Below are 22,422 nucleotides of genomic sequence, written 5' to 3'. Positions count from 1 at the left end.
ACCTTACCCACTTGTATGGCCGAAGGCTTTACAAAAATTGGCAAGAGGAACATGCTAGGTTAAGGTCACACTTTCTCTATGCTAAGGGCTTAAGGAGAAGGAGCAGACGCATTGACTTTGCACGGTTCTTCTAACTCAGACAAGCCTCCTCTTTTCAAACTTGTTAATTGTGAACAAAGGGATATTAAATATTTTCATTTTATAAATATCATTGGTGTACTCCACCTTCATAGATCTCTGTTTGGAGGTCAGCAGTTGGACCTTCTCACCAAGACTGTGGCTGGTTTAGGACCAAACAGCAACAGCAAATTCTTTGGAAGTCCATAATCCCAGAGCTTAAAGATATGACATCTCCTGGGCTACAGGCAAAGCTTTGCATAAACTTACCATTACAGAATGAAGCACATTTTATTTGCTTAATTTATTTTGCTTAAAATGTTATTTCCCTAGCCCCAGTGCATTTATTTATATAATTTCATTTCATATTTAGCCTGTGTATATTCTTTTAGGATCGATTTGCAGTGGCAGCCTTCTGAAATGGCACAGGCATCACGTTAACTTCAAGCAATGCAATATGGACTGTCCAAGCAGCCTCGTTCCTGAGGGCTGAATTTTCAGCTGGCAAGTATGCCATGCTTTTTGAAAAGCAGGTATCCATAATCCAGGTATCCAGGTATCCAGAAAACTGAGTTTTTTTAATTGAATCTTCTTCCCTAAAACAAAAATGGCAGCTAGGGAGATCATAATGCATTTTTTTTATTTATAAACTGAACATTTTAAATGTCACAGTTTTAGGATTATGTTTTACTTTCTCTACTGACTGAAGGCATAAAGCCATACAGGGCAAGAGGCACTTCAAAGCATTTTGTACTCCTGACTCATCTCAACAGACCTTATGTCATTGCTCCATCTGCATTCTTTTAATGCTCCTGCCACTATTTTACTATTAATTTTTCATATAGTCCTAATTAGTCAAATGACCCATGAGAAAAATCTTTATCTGCTAATTACTTTATAACTCAGTTCAAATCTATTCTATTTACAGCTGAGGCTGAATTGCCCTGACACATCACACAGAGAATTTTTCCTTGATGGTAATTTTAAAGTGGTCTGAAATATTAATGAGATCCTTCCGAAAAACTACAGTAGTGTTTGTGATAAGACTCTGTCTTCTACCAGATGTCAGACCAAATTCAGCTCATGTTTGCAGCTGTAACCACATTAATTATGAAAGCATTATATGCACTTCACTGGAGTCACATGGGGTTGAATTCGCCTGCACAGTCTATATACCGTGTTGTGGATACGAGCCTTCTCAGTGCAGAGAAAGCATAACAGAGCCTCCACTGAAGACAATACCTGGGCTACTGGTGGCAATACGTGAAGACAACACATGGTATTACATTCAAGGAAAACCTTAGATGTTTAGAATGGGTGCTTTACTTCTGGGGAGATCCTGACAGGACACCAGAAAAATATTTTTCACTATGAGAACAGTTGAACACTGGAATAATCTCCCCAGCAAAGTGGCGGATTCCCCAACACTAGACATTTTTAAGACTTAGCTTGACAGGGTGTGGGGTGTCACCTAAACTCTGTTCCTACCTAGAAAGGTTGGACCAGATGATCCTTGAGGTCCCTTCCAACCTGCCATTCTATGATTCTATGACAATCTGGAAATTTCTTTATTGAGAAAATTTGAAAACTGCTTTTTAAGGTCTTCTTACCCTCCTTTCTCTTACACAGGCTGCAGATTATAAGAGCAAACAAGCAAATGGAACAACGAAGGGTACAGTATGGCCAGCAAGACCCTCCCAGCTGGGCAGCACTGACGGGGGTGACGCTGCCACTACCCTTCTATCCACACAGCAGAGAGGCCTCACAGTTTCCAGATCAAACAGAAATTAGAGGAACTCATAGGGACCACCAAAAACTCAACTCCCCCAGCAAAGCCCCTGCATTCGCAGGCTTGTTCATGCAGAGGCGAGCGGAGGGACCCTGAACCGCCATGGGAGACATGCAGTTGGGCGCTCAGGGTCAGGAAGAGATGAGGCAAAATGTTCTCCCCTGCCCTAACTGGGTGCTGGCGACTGTACAAACCTCAGTGGCAGTGGTCTCACCATCAGCTGCAGTATCCGTCTGCTCACTGTCAGTCTATTTGGTTAGAAAAGCAACCGGGTCCCGAGAGGAAGGCAGGAATAAAGAATAAACCCAGCTCATCAGTACAGGCGGCTCACACAGGGCAACTCTTAAATTCAACATCCCTGTGAATTGCATTGGCATTGCTTTTCAAACCACGCACAAGTCAAAGAAGCAAAATAAAAGTGCTATATTAGTAAACAGAACAGACTCAGAGGAAGACTCAAGGCGTACTGTACACAGTATATGGCTTTACTGGAACAAATTTATAAGCCAAATGAAACATTGCTGGAAAGGTGTTATTTGAATAGCAGATTCTTTTGTTGTTTTTTTCTTAAGAAAGCCAGGTGGCTTTAAAAAAAAACTGGGGTAAAAAAAAGGTTAATATTTTCAAATAAACTTTTCCTCCCATAATGCTTTTTTAAAAGAAAATGATTTACCAATTTTTTTTTCAAGCCAATATAGATTAATATGGTATTTGATTTTTTTTTATCTGGAGAGGGAAAAGATAACTAAAAAAAAAAAAAAAAGGCTACTTTAACAGTCACCTGACTTTCAGCCCCTCATTTGTACAGAAGTTGTTCTTGTTTCCACATTTATACACCATGAGGCTGTCTGCATTACCAAGGAGTTCAAATAACCATACCCCCAGCCCATCTACTGTCTGTCTGCAGAATAATGGTAAGGCTCACATCCCACTCGGTTTCAATAAAGACCAGCTGATATTGTTAACAATAGTAAAAAGAAAGAAAACTGTCATTAAAAGAATAAAAAAAAACAAAAACAAACTTCTCATTCCATTTAAGAATATGGATGAAAGCAAGAGGAAAGTAAAAGTTACTCCCGCCCCCCAAAAAAAACTAAAAACACTTACTAGGTACAAGTGATAAAAATGAAACAAAGCACAGCATTGCACAGACTGATCTATCCTTGCTTTGCTCGACACTGTGAAGAATGATTCAGTGGAGAACCCAAGTGTCAAGATTTAATAGAGTCAGGTGCTGGTTGCTACAGTCTGAGAAGAGAGTTCAAGTGAGTATTGTTGATGTTACGCAGGCTTATGGAAAACTAGTAAGTAAAGAAAGTGCTCCCCACTGCCCCAGACTGGCACATCCAAGTTGTTTTAACATCACTGAAAACTCTGGTTTCGATTAGTGATTTTCTGTGGTCCTTAGATAATCTAAGGTAACCCAGGCTGGTAATTTAAAGCTAGGTCAATATATCTCATCCTCAAACACATCAGCATAACATGAGAGAAAAAATCTGGAGAATCATAGTCTTAACTATGAATTTCCTATCTTCTGTCATTTCCTGACAACTCCAGTGTTTCATAAAACTGCAATTTTGATATTTTTTCATTGCTTTGTTTTCCATTATTCCTTCCTTTGAATAATCTGTAGTGCTTGTATGACAGGCAGAAGAATACACAGGCATTTTGCACTATTAAGCAAGTGCACGAATGCAAGTTATATGCAATTTTTCAAGCAATAACCACTTTTACTTTTAAATTTAATTGAAATGCCAAAAAAGACTATCTATCTGGTTTAACTGCCTTCTCTGAAGTGTTAGAAAATTGGGGTTTTTTATGAGTGAAGGATCTCATGTATTTATAGCATTATAAGCAATTGGAAAGGTTGTAAATAGTAAAATCGTTCTATGATTCTAAGAAACTGTAAAGGTATGGCAATATTTAAAAAAATCTATGCATTGTCCCTGCTATTTAAAAAAAGAAGAGAAATTAATGATGAATCTAGGCATTTAAAAGGATTTAAAAGATCTGTGTCAAGGCACCATAACACAAGTCTTGCATATAGGACTCATTTAAGAACTTGAAATTTGGAACATTAGAGAAGAGTCAACAGAAATACTAGCTGAGGTGCAAATACAGAAGCTAATCAAATCTAAGGCGTGAGATTCTGTCTTTGACAGCATGGACTGCCTCCAGATCCACTGCTCAAGGGAGAACAGAGCTCAACAAGCTATGAGATTGGTTCAGGAGACTGGCTGTAGCCCTCTACATTACTGTGTGCAATCTTTTGCTAACTGGGGCGAAAAAAAAAATAAATTTCTATTTATTTTACCATAACAGCAATGAAATCCTAAATAAGGCATAAAATTTGTTTTATTGTAACTAACATGTTTGCTAATAAGCCAATCAACAGTCACAGAGTCAAAGTCAGCATTACTTAATTACTTGAGTAAAACTCTGGGGTGATCACAGAGAAGGCAGTGGCAAATTAAGGTTAAGCAAGGCAGGTCTCCTCTGGAGTGGAGGGTAAGAAAGGTCTGGCTCAACTCTGAGATGTGCTGTAGGACAGCTGCTGGTGGGGCTGGTGAGCAGGTGAGAAGGAAGGGAAGGCAGCCACCTCCCGAGATGCTGCGGCTGAACCTCCTCTAACTTGCGACCGTAACTGCTGTGATTTGTTTTGCCAATGTAATGCAGACATGCCCGAGTTTAAAACATACTTTCATGCAATATTTTGAACAAGAAATACCCCCTGGATTAGGCACAAGTCTGTGTTGTCTGCCAGGAAGCACTGCCAGAGTAATCACCCTCGTAAAAGAGAGACACAAAAAAGCCTATTTTAGAAGTTTTTCTGCTCGATACTTCCTAACTTTACTAATGAAAAAGAGTGTTCATTTCTGAAAGAGGAAGATGAATGTATTACATAAACACTGTCTCGTTACTGCCTCTGGAGCTGGCATGGTACTAATGCTGTTATTGCTACTAGATTAATCCAAGTGCAGAGCTAATGCAAATTGAGACTTAAATGCTATCTCAAAATGAGGACACAAAATGAGACAGCAACACTTTGCATGCCTTTTATCAGAAATGACACATTATTATTTAGTTGTTAGGCATCACAGAGCCAAAAGCATCTAAAGACAATGCTTTTACAAGATAAAAATTGATGTGACTTTTGGCTTTCCACAAAAAGGAAATTAAATCCTGCACCAAGTCCTACAAAACCAACAGGAACAGATGACACAAATGTTTAGATGGGCAAGCTGGTTTATCGAAGACGACTCCTGCAATGGCATCGACAAGAGGCCAAGGACAGCTTTTTACAAATGGCCAACTGGTCTGCCATTGTCTGATTTAAGTGTTTGGTTTTTTTTAAAACTTACAAAGCAAAAACTGTATTTTTGCATTTGGAGATGAAGGGGAAAAAGGAAAAATGAGGAAAAAATGAACTCATCATTTTATTCTGTCAACAAAGAATAACTAGGCTCCTGCAAAAACTGAGGTGCCAGTTACTCTGTTACTTAAACAAGCAGATTTCTTTCACTCTTCTGGATACATAATCATATCCACAGTTCAAAGAACCACTGTGGACTCCTCCTGCAGTTGGTTTATCAACCTGTGATAACCCTGGTGGCTCAAGACATCCATTTTGGCAGTGCTAATAAAACACTGCAAATGGCAAGACAGCCCACATAGCATTGCTCCCTCACCAGCTGCAGAACAGCTGTCCCAATCTGACCTCACACTGATACATTGGATTTAAGCATGGGAAAACTATTTAATCTGCAGCAGAGATGGGATCAAGGCTGAAAATCCAGATGCAGGTTTCACCGAACCAGAAAACCTTTTCTGGGATCAGGTTACAGCTGAAAGCCTCTTGCAAAATGCTGAGTCCACATGAATTTCAAACACCCTGAAGTGAGGGTGCCTGTTATTTCTGGCTATTTGTATAAATGTAATGTATATACATACACATATATATGCACACATATATAATTATGGAATAAATTGTACTTAATTCTCACTATTATTATAACCCTACTATAAACCAGAAGGGGGAAGAAAAGGTCTTGGTGGGTTCAGATACAAGACTTGAGAGCTGATCAGCAGCAATTTGTTTAGTGCAAGTCACTTTGCATCAGCTGACACAGTTCAAACCAAGCTACTATCACACAGTGTTGTGCCTAAACCTGGGCCCCAAGCTGCACTCCCAACACGAGAAAAAAATAAAAAAGGAGGAAAAAAACCCCAAACAACCCCCCAACCAAAAGAAAAACAATACCAAAAACACCCCTTCTAACATCAGCACAGACAGAAATGAGGCTCTGAAAGTAGGACCACTATTGCAGCAATCTAACACTGGTTAGGACTGAAGCACTGAACACAAAAAAGAGTGTGTTCGATGCCGAGGTACACACCTCTTCCTCTGAACTGTCACTCAGGTCATTGGCAAGTGAGGCACTCAAGGAGGCCGCCTTGGGCTCCAGGTAGCAGAGGCACATAGCCAGAGGAAAGGAGAGAGTGAGGGCGTATGGCACTGAGAAAGAGGCAGAGAGCAGAAAGAAAAAAATGAAGAGGAAGCAGGGCACCAGGGAAGGGGAGCGGATGGGAAGGTAGTGCTGCACGCTGGCAGGCAGGAGGTTGGTTTCGGAGAGGTTAGGGAGCGACAGGTAGCCATCGTCATCCAGGAGGGAAGGGAATGATTCTGGGAGTTGCAAGGAGAAGGAAAACAGCGTTCCGCCTTTGCTGGCTTTTTGCTTATAGCCAAAAGACATGTCTTGCTCAGTAGAGCAAGCTCGTCCCTTTCTGTCAGAGTCTGGATCCGAGTCGCTGTGCTTTGGGGCGCTCTCTTTGGGTGCCTCACAACTTAAGGGCTTTGTTCGAGTGCTCTCCTTGCATCTCCGGCGCAGCTTTGCTGAAGGTGCATGGGGGCCAGGCGGCGGGGATGGTGAGGGGAGGCGGGAGTCAGTGCCAAGCAAAGATGGCTGGGGACAGAGAAAGAGCAGCAAACAAGGCGCAAAAGCAAAAGGACAAAAAGAAAACTGTAATTAGTTAATTTTTTTCCATGATGATAAATTATATATATATATATAAAATTATAAACAGTATTTTAACACCACAGCTTTCCACTTAGTTAAATGGTGCGTGTTCCCATGCCACACTCCACAGGTATTAGTCAATCAGGGTTACAGCTTACAAAAGGCAACTTCTTGATTAAGCATTTTTCTAGTCATCTGCAGCACAAGATTTACATTAAAAACTTCATGGCCGTATGTGGAGTCTCAGGTGCTGCCAATTTCCACTTACTGTAAGACTGACTTCAGTTCCTGAGGAGTTTTCAAACACAAAATACGTGGAGAGCAACAAAGAAATGAGGGAATGTGTTCTGAATACCAATACTGCTGGTGACAGCATTCCTGCAGCCAGAAGGAGACCCAGTGGGGGCCAGATGCTTCCCATCTATGCATTAGACAAGCTCAGCAGCAATTATAACCCTAAGGATTTTAACAGTCTATGTGTCCAAACTCCTCAATGACAATATTAAAAAAAAAATAATATATATCTAGGTCCTAAAACTAAATAAAACATGTTCTGACTGGGGAGGGGCATAAATCTGTCTATCAGTCATTATCAATGGAAAAATATAACTAGCTCCCATCTCCACCCAGATTGGCTTCCACTGGCCATCCCCAGGGCCCTGCTGTGAGTTGGAGCAGGCAGCGCTGGGGGGCTGGTCACCTCCAGGACATCTGCCCCCACTACACTGCACCCCACAGCTTCAGCAGCATCTTGAAGGAAAGGAGCTTAGGGTTTTGGCTTAGCAGATCCCGTGCTCTCTTGAAGGGTGGCTGACTGGAGAGAGTGTTGTGACCCATCCAGCCACATAGTGAAAAAGTGACTCTACCTATAGTGAAGAGGTGAAAATGTACCCAAGGCACCTGCTGCAAATTTTACTGCAACATAAAAAAATACTATCAACAAGCAGAATTTTCTTTGATATGCCGCTTATAGAGCACTTGACCAGCCTTTGAGGTCATTCAAAGACAAAAAGTTGGTATGAGGAAGGAGGTGATTCAGCAGGAGGGGTGACCATCAACTAATATGCTCCCTGAAGGCAGCTGCAACTGCTATATAGAAGGACAACAGCCATCCCCACCGAAGTACCCCAGTACAACAGACCTGCCATGATGCTGATGGATCAGAGACATTTTGGCCAAAGTCAGTGAAGAGCACTTAGCTAAAGTGGCATGCTGGCTCCATCACCAACCCCTAAGTGCTCCCTCTACCACACATCCCTATGAAAGGCATTTCACTCCCACTGCCACTCCCAGCTCCCCAGAGGAGGATGTCTTCAAAGCCAAAACAGCATTTGCCTGTACAAGCTGGTGCTAAATCTGAGCCAATGAAGATTTAGACACAGGCTGCACCAATGCTAGCTACTAAGCCGCATCTTTACTGTGCATATTAAGAGTAGCAATGGGATTTAAGCCAAATATTTACGCAGAAGAGCTCCTTTTCTTCCCCTTAATATTTTGCTTCTCCCTCTTCTCTAACCAGAACAGAAGGAAAAAACAAATAATAAAACAAACAACAACAACAACAAAATCTATCAGTTCAGGCAATCTGTATTCCCAAACAAAAAAAAACAAAACAAAGCCTAACTTCAAACTGCTCACAAATGTCTTCTTGATAGGCTTAATGTAGCAAGATCAAGTCAAAATTAAATGCTGTTGGACTCACAGAACTTAAATGTGAGTTCAATACACAGAACTTCTCTTTATATTTGGCAAAAAAGCCAAAGTAAATTTATTCTTTGCTAATACAGCCTGTTCACTTATTGACATTTTTGCAGTGTTAATATTTAGAATAATGTCTGGTATTAAATACATACCAATAAAACAGAGAAAAAATGTCTTAGTGGAGAATTTGAAAACCTACCTATAACATTTACATACTCTTAAATACAAATTTAATTTTAAATTTGTCTTGTGTTGCTTGACACCATGTTCTTTTTATAATGAATGAGGAAAGCATTAACAGGTCCAAAGGAAGCAGGACTGACATATCTGTAGGCTTAAAGAACTGAAGCTCTGTTAATGGGTGGTTTACACAAAACTCACCTCTTGGGGTCGAGGGCTAAAGATAATTCATTTGTGCATGTTTAAGTACCATCAAAAAATCTTCCTGAAAATATCTTTGACTATTTCTAGCCACATATAAGGAACATATAATCTTTGAAATGCAGCTGATCTCTCCATTGACCTAAATTAACAAATACTTGGAACAAAACTACTTTTCTATTGGATATTCTCAGCATATTTGATTTTCATCAGTTTCTCCATGCAGAAACTAATGGAATCAGTTAAATTTTACAGAGAATATTTTTTTTTAATGCTACAATGCTAGTCCACACTTTCAAAAGAAAATCTTTTATCATGTACAATGTTCAGTATTTCCATTAGTTTCTGATTTTTGGTACCTCAATTGCAGCTCTTACTCAGGTCTTGATCCTTCAGCTATGTAGCTCATCGTGGCCTTATACAGTAAGGCCAGAAGTTCAGGTTCTAACATTTACATGCATGACAATTTGGCTGGTGTAAAGACATATATATCAAAGTTGTTCCTCATAAATTAAGAGCATAAATCTTACTTGTTTAGCAAGTGCATTCCATAGTACACTTTTTGAATGGTATCCTAGATGCAGTATTTAACATCTTCTCTTCAACATAAAGGAAACAGAGAACATTTTACACCTGATAGTTTTGTTTTCTACCCTCGTTTCTCTTCTCTGTCAAGCTCTGAAATTCAGTATCTTCTCCATCCCTGTTTGATTTACCCTGCTTTAATAACTTAATAGATACAATGCACAGCCATATGTGTATGTGTATGCGGTGGTGAGACTGGATATGGTGAGAGATGAATCAAATTTAACAACTGAGCAGAGAACCATCAAAAAAACAGTTTTCTTCAATGCAAAACTTCAAACGAGGAAAGCAAACGCTTTTGTAAGCCAGGAAAAAAAGCTTATAATAGCATATTAATACCTTAATTGAAATACATGCAAAGAAACAGAGCATTATGAGAAGTAAATGAGAAAAATATAATAGTTTAAAGCACAGAGCTACATACAAGAACACAGAACTATTTTGTTGCCCTGACCAAAAAAAAAAAAAAGAAAAGAAAAAAAAAGAAAAAAAAGATGCCCATACTGAAGTAGAAATACTAGTGATGACCAAAGGAGCAAAACGTGCACTGCTAAGCTGCTTTTGGGTATTTCCTAAGGAGCTCTTGAATGCTATGTAAAAAACTGTGCTGACTGTTAAATGGATTTCAAAAAAGAGTCCAAGGCAGGAACTGACTTTTACAACTTCATATGAAATGCAACAGGACTATATAAATATTGGTTCAAACATGTACAAGCACATTCATTCAACTGTGGGTATCCTAGCTTCCTTTCAGGGAACTAGGTATCTTGTCCCTCCCTAACAATTCTGTGTTTCTCCAAGCGCTCTCCAGGCAGGTCAGATTAATACAAAAACCTCCAAACTCTACCTTGGTGTCGTGGCGTATTGCTGAAATCGGGGTGACTTCCTCTGCTCTTTTCTTTTTGCCCTCTTCATCATCTTTCTCTTCTTCTGCTTTTTTCTCTGGAGTCACAGTGGTTATCAAGTTGGTTTGAGAGATGCCCTTTGTTGTGGCGTACTGGCCAGTACCAACCTCTGCAGCAGACACAGAATCCTTCATGTACATTTCATGGTTTTCATTCACTGATGCTAAAAGCAAATATTTAAAGAGGGAAAGTCTGAAATAGCTTTTGCTGAGAAGTTGCATAAAATTAAAAAGCTGGGTTAGTAAAACATTTGAGATATTGCTGAAAACACAACTATGTCATGTTTCAGGAAAACAGAAGCATGTGCATAACATTTAAACAAACCGTTTACTTGAAATAAAGCCTGTAGCTTTTATATGCATAAACATGTATCATGGATGTGTATACACACATTTCTGCAGCTATGTGTGCATTACAGTTGTTAAACGTTAGCAAGCTATTAAAAGCACTACTGTAGTAAAACACCACAAAAAAATCAATGCAGTGCAACTGTTATCAGGCAGGAAACATAAGGAGAACCAGCTATGACATCAGCCATGGGGGTGGAAGAGATTTTTTTTTTTTGAAATCTGGCAGAACATCACAATGCAGATCAAATGCACAGTAAGTAATGTGCTGCATTACAGGAAACGACAATATTGATGTAACACTGGCATAATATCTGACAATCAAGAAGTGGGATCTTTGTATTTTAAGTATTAAAGTCTGCCAGTTAAGTGAGCTTATTATCCTAAAACATTTTGGGAAGTGATAGTATGGAATTCAGTAGACTGAATCAGAATATTTCAGGATCTAAACATTAAATAATTCAGCAAACTTCAATATATATGAATGATTTTGAAATAACAGTAAATTTACAGTTAGAATGTAATCAAAACATCAATAATATACCCAGACAGACCCTGCTTTTGACTAATGTGTAACGAATTTCTAAGTCAACAAGACTATTCAAATTTATGAAGTTATTTGTATCTGTAACAAATGACAGGGCTGGGATCACAGTGTAATTGTAATATGGACTGTCACAGCCACATTTGCATTATAGTAACATTAGTGAAGAAATCATAAGCATTGATTAAAAAACCTCTTTTCCCCATTTGCACTTACACAAATTAACATCATAAAAACCTTGCAGAGTCTAAGAAATGCTGGGGAAAAGCACTGCAGATATCTTGCCTCTTGGGAATGAGCTTAGGAGGTGGGTGAAAGCAAAGGGAGTAGAGTGAGACGTGTTGTTTGGATGTTACAAACAAAATAACGCAGAAGGATAATTTCTGTTTTGAGACACATGCACAGCAATCATGTCACCAGTTGCTTGGTAACGAGCAAGAAGCACACAGGATTAGAAGACTCCAAAATAATTAATGACAAGCAGCACCTTTAGGGGGGAGAAAAGAAGGCTTGTCACTAGTACTTTTAAATGAAAGCTTCTACCCTCCCCACCCATCTGCTATTTTCATTGCAGTTTGTTTGTGAAATGCTGCAGGAGAATGCACAAATGTTTATTTTTAATTTTATTTTTAAACTGTAGCTATTCTAAATTTAGTCTCACCACTTTTCTACAAAAATAAACTACAATCTCTTTTTACTCAATAGATGACACAGTAACACCTGATGAAGTAGCTGAGACCCTGAATGGCATGCTGGTTTAATCTATGGCAGCAGCAGAACTATGACCTCCATGAAACACAGAAAAAGAGAGAAGGAGGAAAGATGCACTATTAACCTGCATATGTTACTCTGCATCTCTCATCTTCAAAAGTCATATATGGAAAAAGCCTGTTAGTGCACATCCAACTGGGATGTGAGGTAATTGGAAGCAAGTGTTATTACTCAATCAAGGAAAATAATTCATTTATGAATTGTAACATATACTTAAATTAAAAACCCACATAGGGGAAAAAACAAATTAAACCCAAGCCTGAACAGTTACTCATGCAAACCCTGCATAAACATTGAAGCCTGACTTGTTCAGGCTGGCAGTTCCAGGTGCCCTGTCCTTCCTCAAAGCAGAGAAGTGCTTTGCAGGTCTGAGGCCAAGGCAAGAGGCTCCAGGAACAGTGGGCTCCCAAGGACCTTCTCCAGACTTTCTACGGACCACAGCAGTACACTTAGCATAGTATTTCTCTGCATCCTCCCCTACCCCCGCAGTGAACGTGCAGGTACTCACAGCCTCCACCGCTCAGCCGAAGCTCAAGGAGATGAGATGACAAGAGTTACACCTAATCAAAAGCAGTGACCACTGTGACGATAACTCTTGACAAAGCCAATTAAGAGGACCTTACCCCCATCTAAGCTGCGAGACATAGTGTAACGTTTACTAGAAGAACGTTCAAAGTAAGGTGCAGGACGGTCTATGAGGGCACTGGCTCTTCTCGTCTGGGCCTGTGTCCGGCCACTGTAGCGAAACTTGGAGCCCAGTGTCAGGAACTTCTTTGGAGGTGCTTCTGGCAGGAGGAGCCTAAAACACACCAAGTAGTACACCCGTTACTCTCCCTCCTCCAAAACTCAGTCCACTATTTCAGTGGAGGAGAGAAGATGACTGTTGGGTGTTACTCTCCATCATAGCCTGTGCCTCATGGGTCTTCAGCTAAAACGGAAAAAGGATGCCACTCATATAAGCATGACAAAACCACTTATGTAATGCATTTGAAGAGCTGAGGTATTCCTAATGGGCAAGAATAACTCAGTCCCTTCCTGCTTGAAAATCATTTATTATCTTCTCATCAGGAAAACTAAAAAAAAACACAAAACAAAACCCTAAAAAAACCCAAACAAACAAACAAACAAAACAACCTAAAATAATTAAAAGGTGTTCCTTTTATCAGGGGCTCTGACCTGGGCTGAAATACACAGATATGTTCTTGACATTTACAGAAGTGCTGCTATGGTGAGGACAGGGCCAGAACAGGTTTCCAGTGGATGCAGGCCAGTATTCACTCACAGGGATGCAGATATTTTCCAGGCCTTCCCATCCTCTGTATTTTGGCTATGGGAGTCTGCTGAAGAAGCCATTCTCCTGCTATGGATTATATGCTTTTAGACATAGATTTCCCATTAAAAATCAGAAAACACCCCAAAAATGCACATTAAATTTATTTTTAGATCTTTTGCTAGTAAGACTGCATTTCATATGAACATACAGGCTGCCTGAACCAATAGGTTTAAGAAAGGAGAGAAATTCTTCAATCCTCCCAAACATCTTGAGAGGGGTTTTTAAGCACTGCACACCATTTGACACCATTGTAAATGTCACCCTCTTGCATTTCCACTGCAAAAGTATCTCCTTGCTGTCTATCTCAGCACAAAGTACTTACAGCATTTATTCCACTCTCCCAAACTTTTTTCAGGTCATCTTAGGTGTCAGAAACATAGCTGCAAAATTCCTCAGCAATATTAAAATTACACCTATGGATTGGGTATTCACCAACTACTGCATTTTCATATGTAACTAAATAAAAAAAAAAAAAAAAATTAAATTCCTACTCACATCCCCCAGTAACTTTCCATGAGTTTTTCTCCCTATACAAGCAGAACTGCTGAAGTCTCTCTCATGTCTTTAATTATAGCAGCTGATAATATCACGGCACAGATAAAGCAAAACAATTAATTTGGACCATATGGTGATTTTAAACATTCAATATCTGTCTGAAACAGTATGAATAATTTGGGTGAAACATTTCAAATTTCAAATGAAGGAACAACCTTCCCTTGTCTGCTCAGAGACAAGTTGTGATCAAAAAGACAATTTAATTTGAAGGGTTTTGTCTCTGCTGACAGAACTGGTCTTCTCTGTTGCATTTCATATCACACCTTTAGGAAAAGAAATCCACATACCTGAAAAATGTATGGTGCTCAACACACACTTTCCATAAGCGCTTTGCAGCACGGTGATTTGGCAACTTAAACCCAATAGTGCTTTCAAACTGCTCAAACTAGGTAGGAAAAAAGAAAAAAATGTATGCGATGCTGTGCATCTACTTTTAGACAGCATACACAGATTCATCCTAATTTCCTCTGCCTATATAATTTCATTGCAAGGGTAAATGTATATGGCCATGTATATAATAAAATATATACATAAAATACAGACTACTGTCTGGGAAGGAAGCTGAGTGATAATCAAAGGCAACCTTTGAGGATTGTTTTTTGGGGGAAGCTCAGTTAATGAGCAAGAGGTTTTTCATGGTGACAGTGATGTTTTATGCCCTATAGTAACAAAGAGATCAATTAAGACTTGGGAGAGTTCTGAGAAAAACACAGTTTAAGTGTTATAACCCTACTGCTTTAACTTCACCAGTTTAAACAACAGTGGGAAGCCTGATAATAGCCTGGAGGGGAGCAATAGTCCCTGGGGACTGATCTGGTCTCACACAGCCTTAGATTAAGGAGATTTACAGTGAAAGAACTAGAGTTAGTAAATCACATTTTTTTTAGCTAATTTATCTCCTGGGGAGGATGAGGAAAAGACAGGTAATTGAAAGAGTTGGCTGGGGATACTAAGAGACGTTTCTAGGTTGTGCTGCAGATTTATATTCCAGATGCAAAAGCTGTGCCAGCTACAACTGCTGTAAGATGTTGATGGCTACACGCAGACAGCTGGGTAGGTGAAGCAGTGTTGCTGTGACCAGGGAAACTCAGGCAGAAGGGCACTTGTAAGGAAGCCTGGATCCCTACGGGGAGCTGACAGAGAGAAGCAAGGCAGGAAGCTGCAAAACAATAAAGATGATCTAAGTGACACACAGGATGGTGAATCACATTATCATTGAATGTAATTTGGAGAGAGACTGCATTATTTTGCGTAAGAATTATGACCTGATGACAGGGTGCTTGCTCCATACCAAGACCAGCAGAGCTCAGCAAGACTTCTGTGGTGGAGAGCTTGAGTGCAGGCATTGGGAACATCACTGACTGTTCTTTTTGGTTGTGTTGTGGGTTTTTTTAAAATCAATCTCAAGACTGCAAATTTGCTTACTAAAACTGTGTCTGCTGAGGTGCACAAGATGTAGGTTTATGGATTTTGGTTTAGGGCTCTAAAAACAGGTTCAGGCCTTGGGACAAGTGGGGTGCTCCAAGAAATTTCCCAGGTCACTTCTGAAGCCAGGACTGGACACACCAGCATGGTGCTCCCAACTGTCACATTGCAACAAGGGAGAAATGCCAGTCCTGCCATACAGCTCTACCATCTAGAACAGGTATAGGCTTTTCATCTACCACAGACCAATTACTCTACCAGCACTTAAAGTGGAGACACTTCTTTGCCTCTGATGAGCCTGACCTCCTCCTGGGATTTTTTATAAGATTTATCATCTTCTTTCTGCCTTGCACGCTTGACCTGTCAAGTAGGTATTTGCTATCCACCGGGCTGAGCCACGAGAGGGCACTCACTGTACGAGATTTCACATCACCTTCTCCAGAGCCAGAGCATAAGCTCCTGCGAGCCTGGGAGATCGAATGCATGCAGCTACCAAAAATGCTGAATGATGGATGGACTCTTGACTCCATTTTTATCAGTCTCCAGATTTCCATTCAGATTCCTAATTTACTAGCCTAATGCGCTTTAAAAATGTGGTATGGCCTGTCTACATCTCCTAGTGGGTAAGATGAATAGGCATTAATCTAATAAACAACATGATAGTGGATGATGACCACTCCATGAATAAGCAGTATGTTAATTTTCCAAAGTATTCATGATAAAGATGGCCATGTTTATTCTTTGTGTTAGTTCCTGTATGTAAATGGAAAAACATCAAAGAAGATTTAGCTGTATTTTAAATAAAGTATTCAAAGAAAATAAGCACAAATTAAAACACATAAATGGAGAGGAATGTTACAGGCATTTAAGACATGAAAAATCAACAAATCAATGAGAACATGTTTGGGTTTTTTTCAGTTTAATTCACTAAGGACACCCTTACCTCCCCTGGTCGGATTTTGATGTAGAAGTTGTTCCTCTTGTAGGAAATTTTCAGAACCTTTGGCCAGGCAAATCTATTTATTCTGAGTCTGTCTCGATATATTAAGAGACCACTTGCACAAACTCCCAGCATGATTTCCACTCCTTCAGAATCCTGGAAAAGCAAGCAATGCACTTTGTTGGACATGTCCCTTCTTACATCCCACAGTACTATAGATTCCTGTATACCATGTTTCTATCTGAGCGACATCTTTTTAATGCATCAGCTGTAGTGACCTGATTTCGGAGAGCTACCCTACTCATTGACTGCATTCATGCAAGTAAGAGTAAGGCTGGGCAGGGTGAGAGAAACTGTGTTTTGAGTGTTTCCTTGTATTTTTAGAAAGATTCCAGGAGAAGGGAGGAATTTTTTTATGTTATTAAAAGAACGATAATAATCATATAGCAAAATGTTATTAGCACAATAAAAAAAAAGGGTGTTATTAGCATAAATATCAGATTGAAAGTAAGTAGGACAGCATACAAATTTACTTCTCCCAGCAGCACTCATCTCCATAACTAAGCCTTGTGAATGCTTAGATTCATCTTGGCTTTAGTTGGTTTCCTTGTTTCTTTAATGTTGTCGTTCCTGTGCTCAGTATTTTCCCTTTGAAATGACCAGCAGGCAGCAAATTGGTCATTTGGACCAGAAAGATTCTTTTAAAAGTGTGCCATAACCTACACCTGTGCTATAACCCATTTTTTGACAGGGAAGCTGTAGGTCAGACACATTACCACTATAAGAGATTTCGCCACAATCTTATTTGAATATACCCATAAATAAATATTTTTTAAGAAGTATGTACTTCTCTTTAGAAGCTTTCAAATAGTCTAAAACAAAACTTCACTGTTTGCTATCACCATTAGACTCTATAATTCTGTGTTTTTCTTCATGTAGCTAAGTAATAACACTGCCAGAGAAAAGAACAAACCACCTTAAAGCACAGAGTTCTTTGGTAGTTATTTTAAAATAACTTCAAGTTGCAGAAGTCTGGCAACAGAAGCTATGAAGATGTTGCCCAATATAATCATGAAACAAATTCATTGTTTTCCTCTGGTTTTCCCAATAAGCCATCCTTTAAGCATATAGTGAAAACCTGCTTACATTTTAAAATCAACATAAAGTCATGCGAGGTCAGTCATGATGAAATGGCTACAGCACAACTTGAATTAAAAAAAAAATATTGGTTTAAAATCAGAAACACAACACAGAATTAGTGACAGAAAGTGACTTCTGTGTTAGAAAATACACCAATAGAGGATGTATATTCCAACAATGATGGTATCAGCCCTTAAATGTGGTTTCTCTAAATATTTCTAAATATTTTTCTAGATAAAGCTCTAGGTATTGCAGAAGAGAAAAAGCTAGCTTTTTTCAGTGGACTTCAATTTCAGTTTCCTGAGCAAAAAGTAACATCTAAATACAATGAATACATTCTAAAAAAGGAAGTCTCATTGCCAGTAGTCCTACTGCCTGGCAAATGCCTGAAAGGCACACATGCTCATGTAAGGCACACAGCTGCCAGCACAAGGGGTTCCTTCTTCTGATATACTTTCTCAAAAACTTATTTGAAATGCCTTTTTCCCTGATGCCCACTTCTGCAGCAGATCCAAGTCCATTCACACCTTCTTGCTGGTGTCAGAAACAGCTTTTCAGTGTGATATTATTGGCAAAAAATGAAACCAGAATAAAAGAAATGGGCTTATTTCAGGAGCGATGTAGTTGCATGGAACAGAGAACTGTCAGGTAATGTCTGAGGCATGAGACACTGAGCTGCACATCCCTGCAGCTTAGCATACAAACGAGGAGCTTCATCAGAGCAGTGACAACCCAAAGGACAAATGTGTCTATTTGAACACATTTTTTATTGTAGCCTTGTGCTGGATAATGGAGAACTAGTTTTAACAGCAGCTGGTGAGTCCAGCATCTGTTGAATACCTAAGATATTGGCACAGTCTTAATGAATAGACATTTACATAGAGACATCTGCCACAGCATGACTTCTAAAAGGCATCCACAGAGATGTTTGTCCCCTAGCCTGATACTATCAGATCTCACTGGCAGGCCTAATTAAAACTCAACATTACTTCTCATGCCGAGTCTACTTTTCCCACCTTCAGCTCTGCTTCCAAAATTACTGTTGGGTTTCTTAACCCACAGACAGATCCAATTTGGTTAGTACCGCAGCTTTTGAAATTAAGAACACCACTTTAGAGTGAGATGGCCTTGTCTACCAACTTCTATTGATCTAAGTCTTTCCATAGGAAAAATGCAAACAGTAAAACTGGATAGTAGTGGTTTTTACCATTAAAAAGATCCTGGTTATCTCAGGACATCCCATTTTTAAATTTACAGCCTTTCTCCAATATTCTGAAAAAACTACTTGGGCCTCAGTGCTATGCTGTTAAATTTTCAGTAACAAAGCTTGTAACTTATTTAGAACAGGAACTCATTTTGTTGTTGCTTTGCAGATTTCTTTGTGTTGAACAAAGGATACTGAAAAAAAAGCTACTGAGTGATGTTCCCCAATCCACTTCTCTCTCTGTTCCAAATGTACCTCAAAATTTTGTGCCTATCTGCAAAACACAGGGAAAGCAGCAGTGTGCCTCCTGGTAGAGTGCTGCCCATTGAGCCATATCGAGATTTCTCATTTTCAGTAAAAGCAATTAACAGAACACAAAAGATTGCCTTGAATTCTGTAACACACATGCACAGCTCCTACAAAATGCCCCAGGGATGCAGTTGCAGGCCCTTTCAAGATGTGAGCTGCAAATTTATCTTGGTTCTTGAAAGGATTTGCTGCAGAATAAAAACAGGCTGGCAATAATTTGACCCTTACACAAAATGCAGCAGTGTCCACAACTCAGAATTCTTTGTTCAACACTCATTTGCCAAGGATGCTCGCTAACTTTAAAGACATTAAAATCCATTAGCCTTACTTTAAAGCGTGAAGACCAAAATGGTAATTCTTTATTTGGGAAAATAAACCCAACCCAAAAAACAGACAACCAAAAAACAGACAACTGACACACGGCCCTCCCAAGCCACAGTAAGAATGAGCATGTGGTGGATAGGTGGATAGATAATGGTAGGGCAGTAGATGTGGTTTATCTTGATTTGAGTAAAGCATTTGACTCTGTCTCCCACAGCATCCTCGTAGTAGGTAAACTGAGGAAATGTGGTCTTGATGATCAGGTAGTGAGGTGGATCATGAACTGGTTGAAAGGAAGAAGTCAGAGAGTTGTGGTCAATGGGACAGAATCTAGTTGGAGGTCTGTGACTAGTGGAGTCCCTCAGTGGAGTTGGTACTGGGACCGGTACTGTTCAGTGTTTTCATCAACGACCTGGATGAGGGAACAGAGTGTGCCTCAGCAAGTTTGCTGATGACACTGAACTGGGAGGTTTTGTGGCAGAGCCACAAAGATGATTAAGGGAGTGGAACATCTCCCTTATGAGGAAAGGCTGAGAGAGCTGGGTCTCTTTAGTTTGGAGAAGAGGAGACTGAGGGGTGACCTCATCAATGTTTACAAATATGTAAAGGGTGAGTGTCAAGAAGATGGAGCCAGGCTTTTTTCAGTGATGTCCAGTGACAGAACAAGAGGCGATAGGTACAAACTGGAGCATAGAAGGATCCACGTGAACATCAGAAAAAACTTCTTTACTGTGAGAGTGACAGAGCACTGGAACAGGCTGCCCAGAGAGGTTGTGGAGTCTCCTTCACTGGAGACATTCAAAACCCGCCTGGACACGTTCCTCTGTGATGTGCTCTAGGTAATCCTGCTCTGGCGGGGGGTTGGACTAGGTGATCTTTCGAGGTCCCTTCCAACCCCTAAGGTTCTGTGATTCTGTGATGTTTTACTCATAACTTAACCTGCCAATTATTAGAGAAACTACCTCATTGTGGGAGAATGTTTCCAGCAGAACTGCTGCCCTTCCAGTCAACTGCAACGACCATACTTCAAAAGAGAGACAAGTCGCTGTCTCTCCATTACCAGCAATCTAAATAGGTTTCCATCACAGCTAAATAATTTCTTAGAAGTTCTCTGCAGTGTTAGAAATGATCTGCTTATCTAGTTAAGATACCATAGTTGGCCTTATTAAATTTGAAAACATACCTGAATGAAATGACAATTGATCACTCTCTCAACAGCTTCTAATATTTTTCCTCATTGCTCCATCCACTCAGCACTTTCTTAAATAATTTGATTGTTTAATCAACATGAAAGGGTTATGTGCAACATCTTTGAATGTCTAGGTTATGTTATGTTACATTTATAAGATATATTTGTGATTATCCCATGAGTCATCTTTCTTTGTGTTGATACATGATATATCTCACAAAATGCCCATCTTGAAACAAAAAAGAATAAATCAGGGAGATCCCGCAGGTTCAAGTACTATGCCAAAGGAGAAAGATGACCAGTGAAAGAACTATAGTCCATACCTTAGCATGATGGAGATCTACTCCATACATGGACAGTTTTTTGGCGTTCTCCAGGAAATGCATCTCAGCCTCCGCAGGTGTCATTCCCCTGAGGAAAGCAAACAATTCTAACCATCATTGTTAAGGAAACAGAGACTGAAACAAAATCCAGCACTTGGAAAACACTCACAGCCTATCAAAAACACAGCCAGATGGCCAAAGCTCTGGTGTAGACCCTGTTATCTTCCACCCTGCAAAGCTATTCTCTAACCAAAGACTCAGACAAAAGCCATGTCCAAACAACACTCTTACTAGGTATACTGCAGCAGGTTTTAACACTGGGGGTGTTGACTGAAGAGAAACCCTACATGAGCAAGCAATTTGCACTTGCAGCCCAGAGACCCAACCATATCCTTTGCTGCATCAAAAGAAGCACAGCCAGCACGTCAAGGAAGGTGATTCTCCCCCTCTTCTCCATTCTCCTGAGACCACACCTAGAGTACTAGGTCCAGTACCTAGAGGTCCAGTCTACCTAGAGGACTAGAGTCCAGTTCTGGAGCCCCCAACACAAGAAGGAACTGGAGCTCCAGGAATGAGTCCAGATGATGAAGCACCTCTCCTGTGAGGACTGGCTGAGAGAGCTGGGGTTGTTCAGCCCCTTCTCAGAGAAGAGAAGGCTCCAAGGACACTTTATAGCAGTCCTCCAGTACCTGAAGGGGGTCTAAAGGAAAGCTGAGGAAGGACTTTTTACAAGGGCATGTAGTGATAGACAATGGGGAATGGTTTTAAACTGAAAGAGGATAGATTTTGGCTAGGTATTAGGAAGAAATTATTTCCTGTGAGGGTGCTGAGACACTGGAACAGGTTGTCGAAGGAAACTGTGGATGCCCCATGCCTGTAAGTGTTCAAGGCCAGGCTGGTTGGGGCTTTGAGAAACCTGGTCTAGTGGGAGGTGTCCCTGCCCATGTAGGGAGGTTGGAACTAGATGATTTTTAAGGTTCCTTCCAACCCAAACCATTCTATGATATCCTGATGTGCCAGAACAGTACCTGAAGGCAGGCTGCAGCCCACACCAATGCCCCTGCCTACCTGTGGCTCTTGTGCAGCTCGATCACTTTATCCTCCAGCTCCTTAGTGTGATTCGGAGCAAAGCGAAATTCACTGACATAGTCGCTGCCGTACTCGTCAGGGTCATAGTCACCGAGCTCCGACTGCACGGTGTAGGAGCCCAACAGGGCCAGGGTGACAAACGAGCAGGGCAGCCGGCCTGACACAATGTCATCTCTCAGCTGCAAGCAGAGGTAGTACCTGTAACGGAACACCAAGATGGCTTACAAAGTGTCACTCCACTGCTGCCTCCAAAAGAGTGCTGGCATAGGCCTGAGCTTTTCTACTAATTTGCAGACAACTTCAAAGCCAAAGTTTTTCAGGTGTTAACAAACATAATAATAATAATAATTTTGAAAAAAACCCAACATTGCACCTTGCCTAACTTATGGACAGCAATGCCTTATTTATCTTTATAAAGCAGAACGGGCATTTTTTA

At 40.3% G+C, this 22,422-nt stretch overlaps 1 protein-coding gene across 26 annotated transcripts in view; it reads right to left on the bottom strand.

The window, feature by feature from the left end:
* Positions 1-22,422, bottom strand: part of EPB41L3 (erythrocyte membrane protein band 4.1 like 3) — a 149,852-nt gene that overhangs the window by 14,877 nt on the left and 112,553 nt on the right. For 14 of the 26 annotated variants that reach the window (XM_051609574.1, XM_051609577.1, XM_051609569.1 and 11 more), the window contains exons 7-14: positions 21,966-22,184; positions 20,898-20,985; positions 16,415-16,567; positions 14,334-14,431; positions 12,782-12,957; positions 10,439-10,659; positions 6,304-6,870; positions 2,101-2,154 (exon numbers count right to left, since the gene is read on the bottom strand). In XM_051609574.1, the coding sequence (XP_051465534.1) occupies positions 2,101-2,154; positions 6,304-6,870; positions 10,439-10,659; positions 12,782-12,957; positions 14,334-14,431; positions 16,415-16,567; positions 20,898-20,985; positions 21,966-22,184 (1,576 nt within the window). The remainder of the gene's footprint in view (positions 1-2,100; positions 2,155-6,303; positions 6,871-10,438; positions 10,660-12,781; positions 12,958-14,333; positions 14,432-16,414; positions 16,568-20,897; positions 20,986-21,965; positions 22,185-22,422) is intronic. The other 12 variants (XM_051609575.1, XM_051609592.1, XM_051609594.1 and 9 more) reach the window with 4 other exon arrangements.

Source organism: Apus apus, chromosome 2 (assembly GCF_020740795.1).
Source record: "Apus apus isolate bApuApu2 chromosome 2, bApuApu2.pri.cur, whole genome shotgun sequence".
Lineage (NCBI taxonomy): Eukaryota > Metazoa > Chordata > Aves > Apodiformes > Apodidae > Apus > Apus apus.
This window is presented reverse-complemented; position numbering and strand designations above follow the sequence as displayed.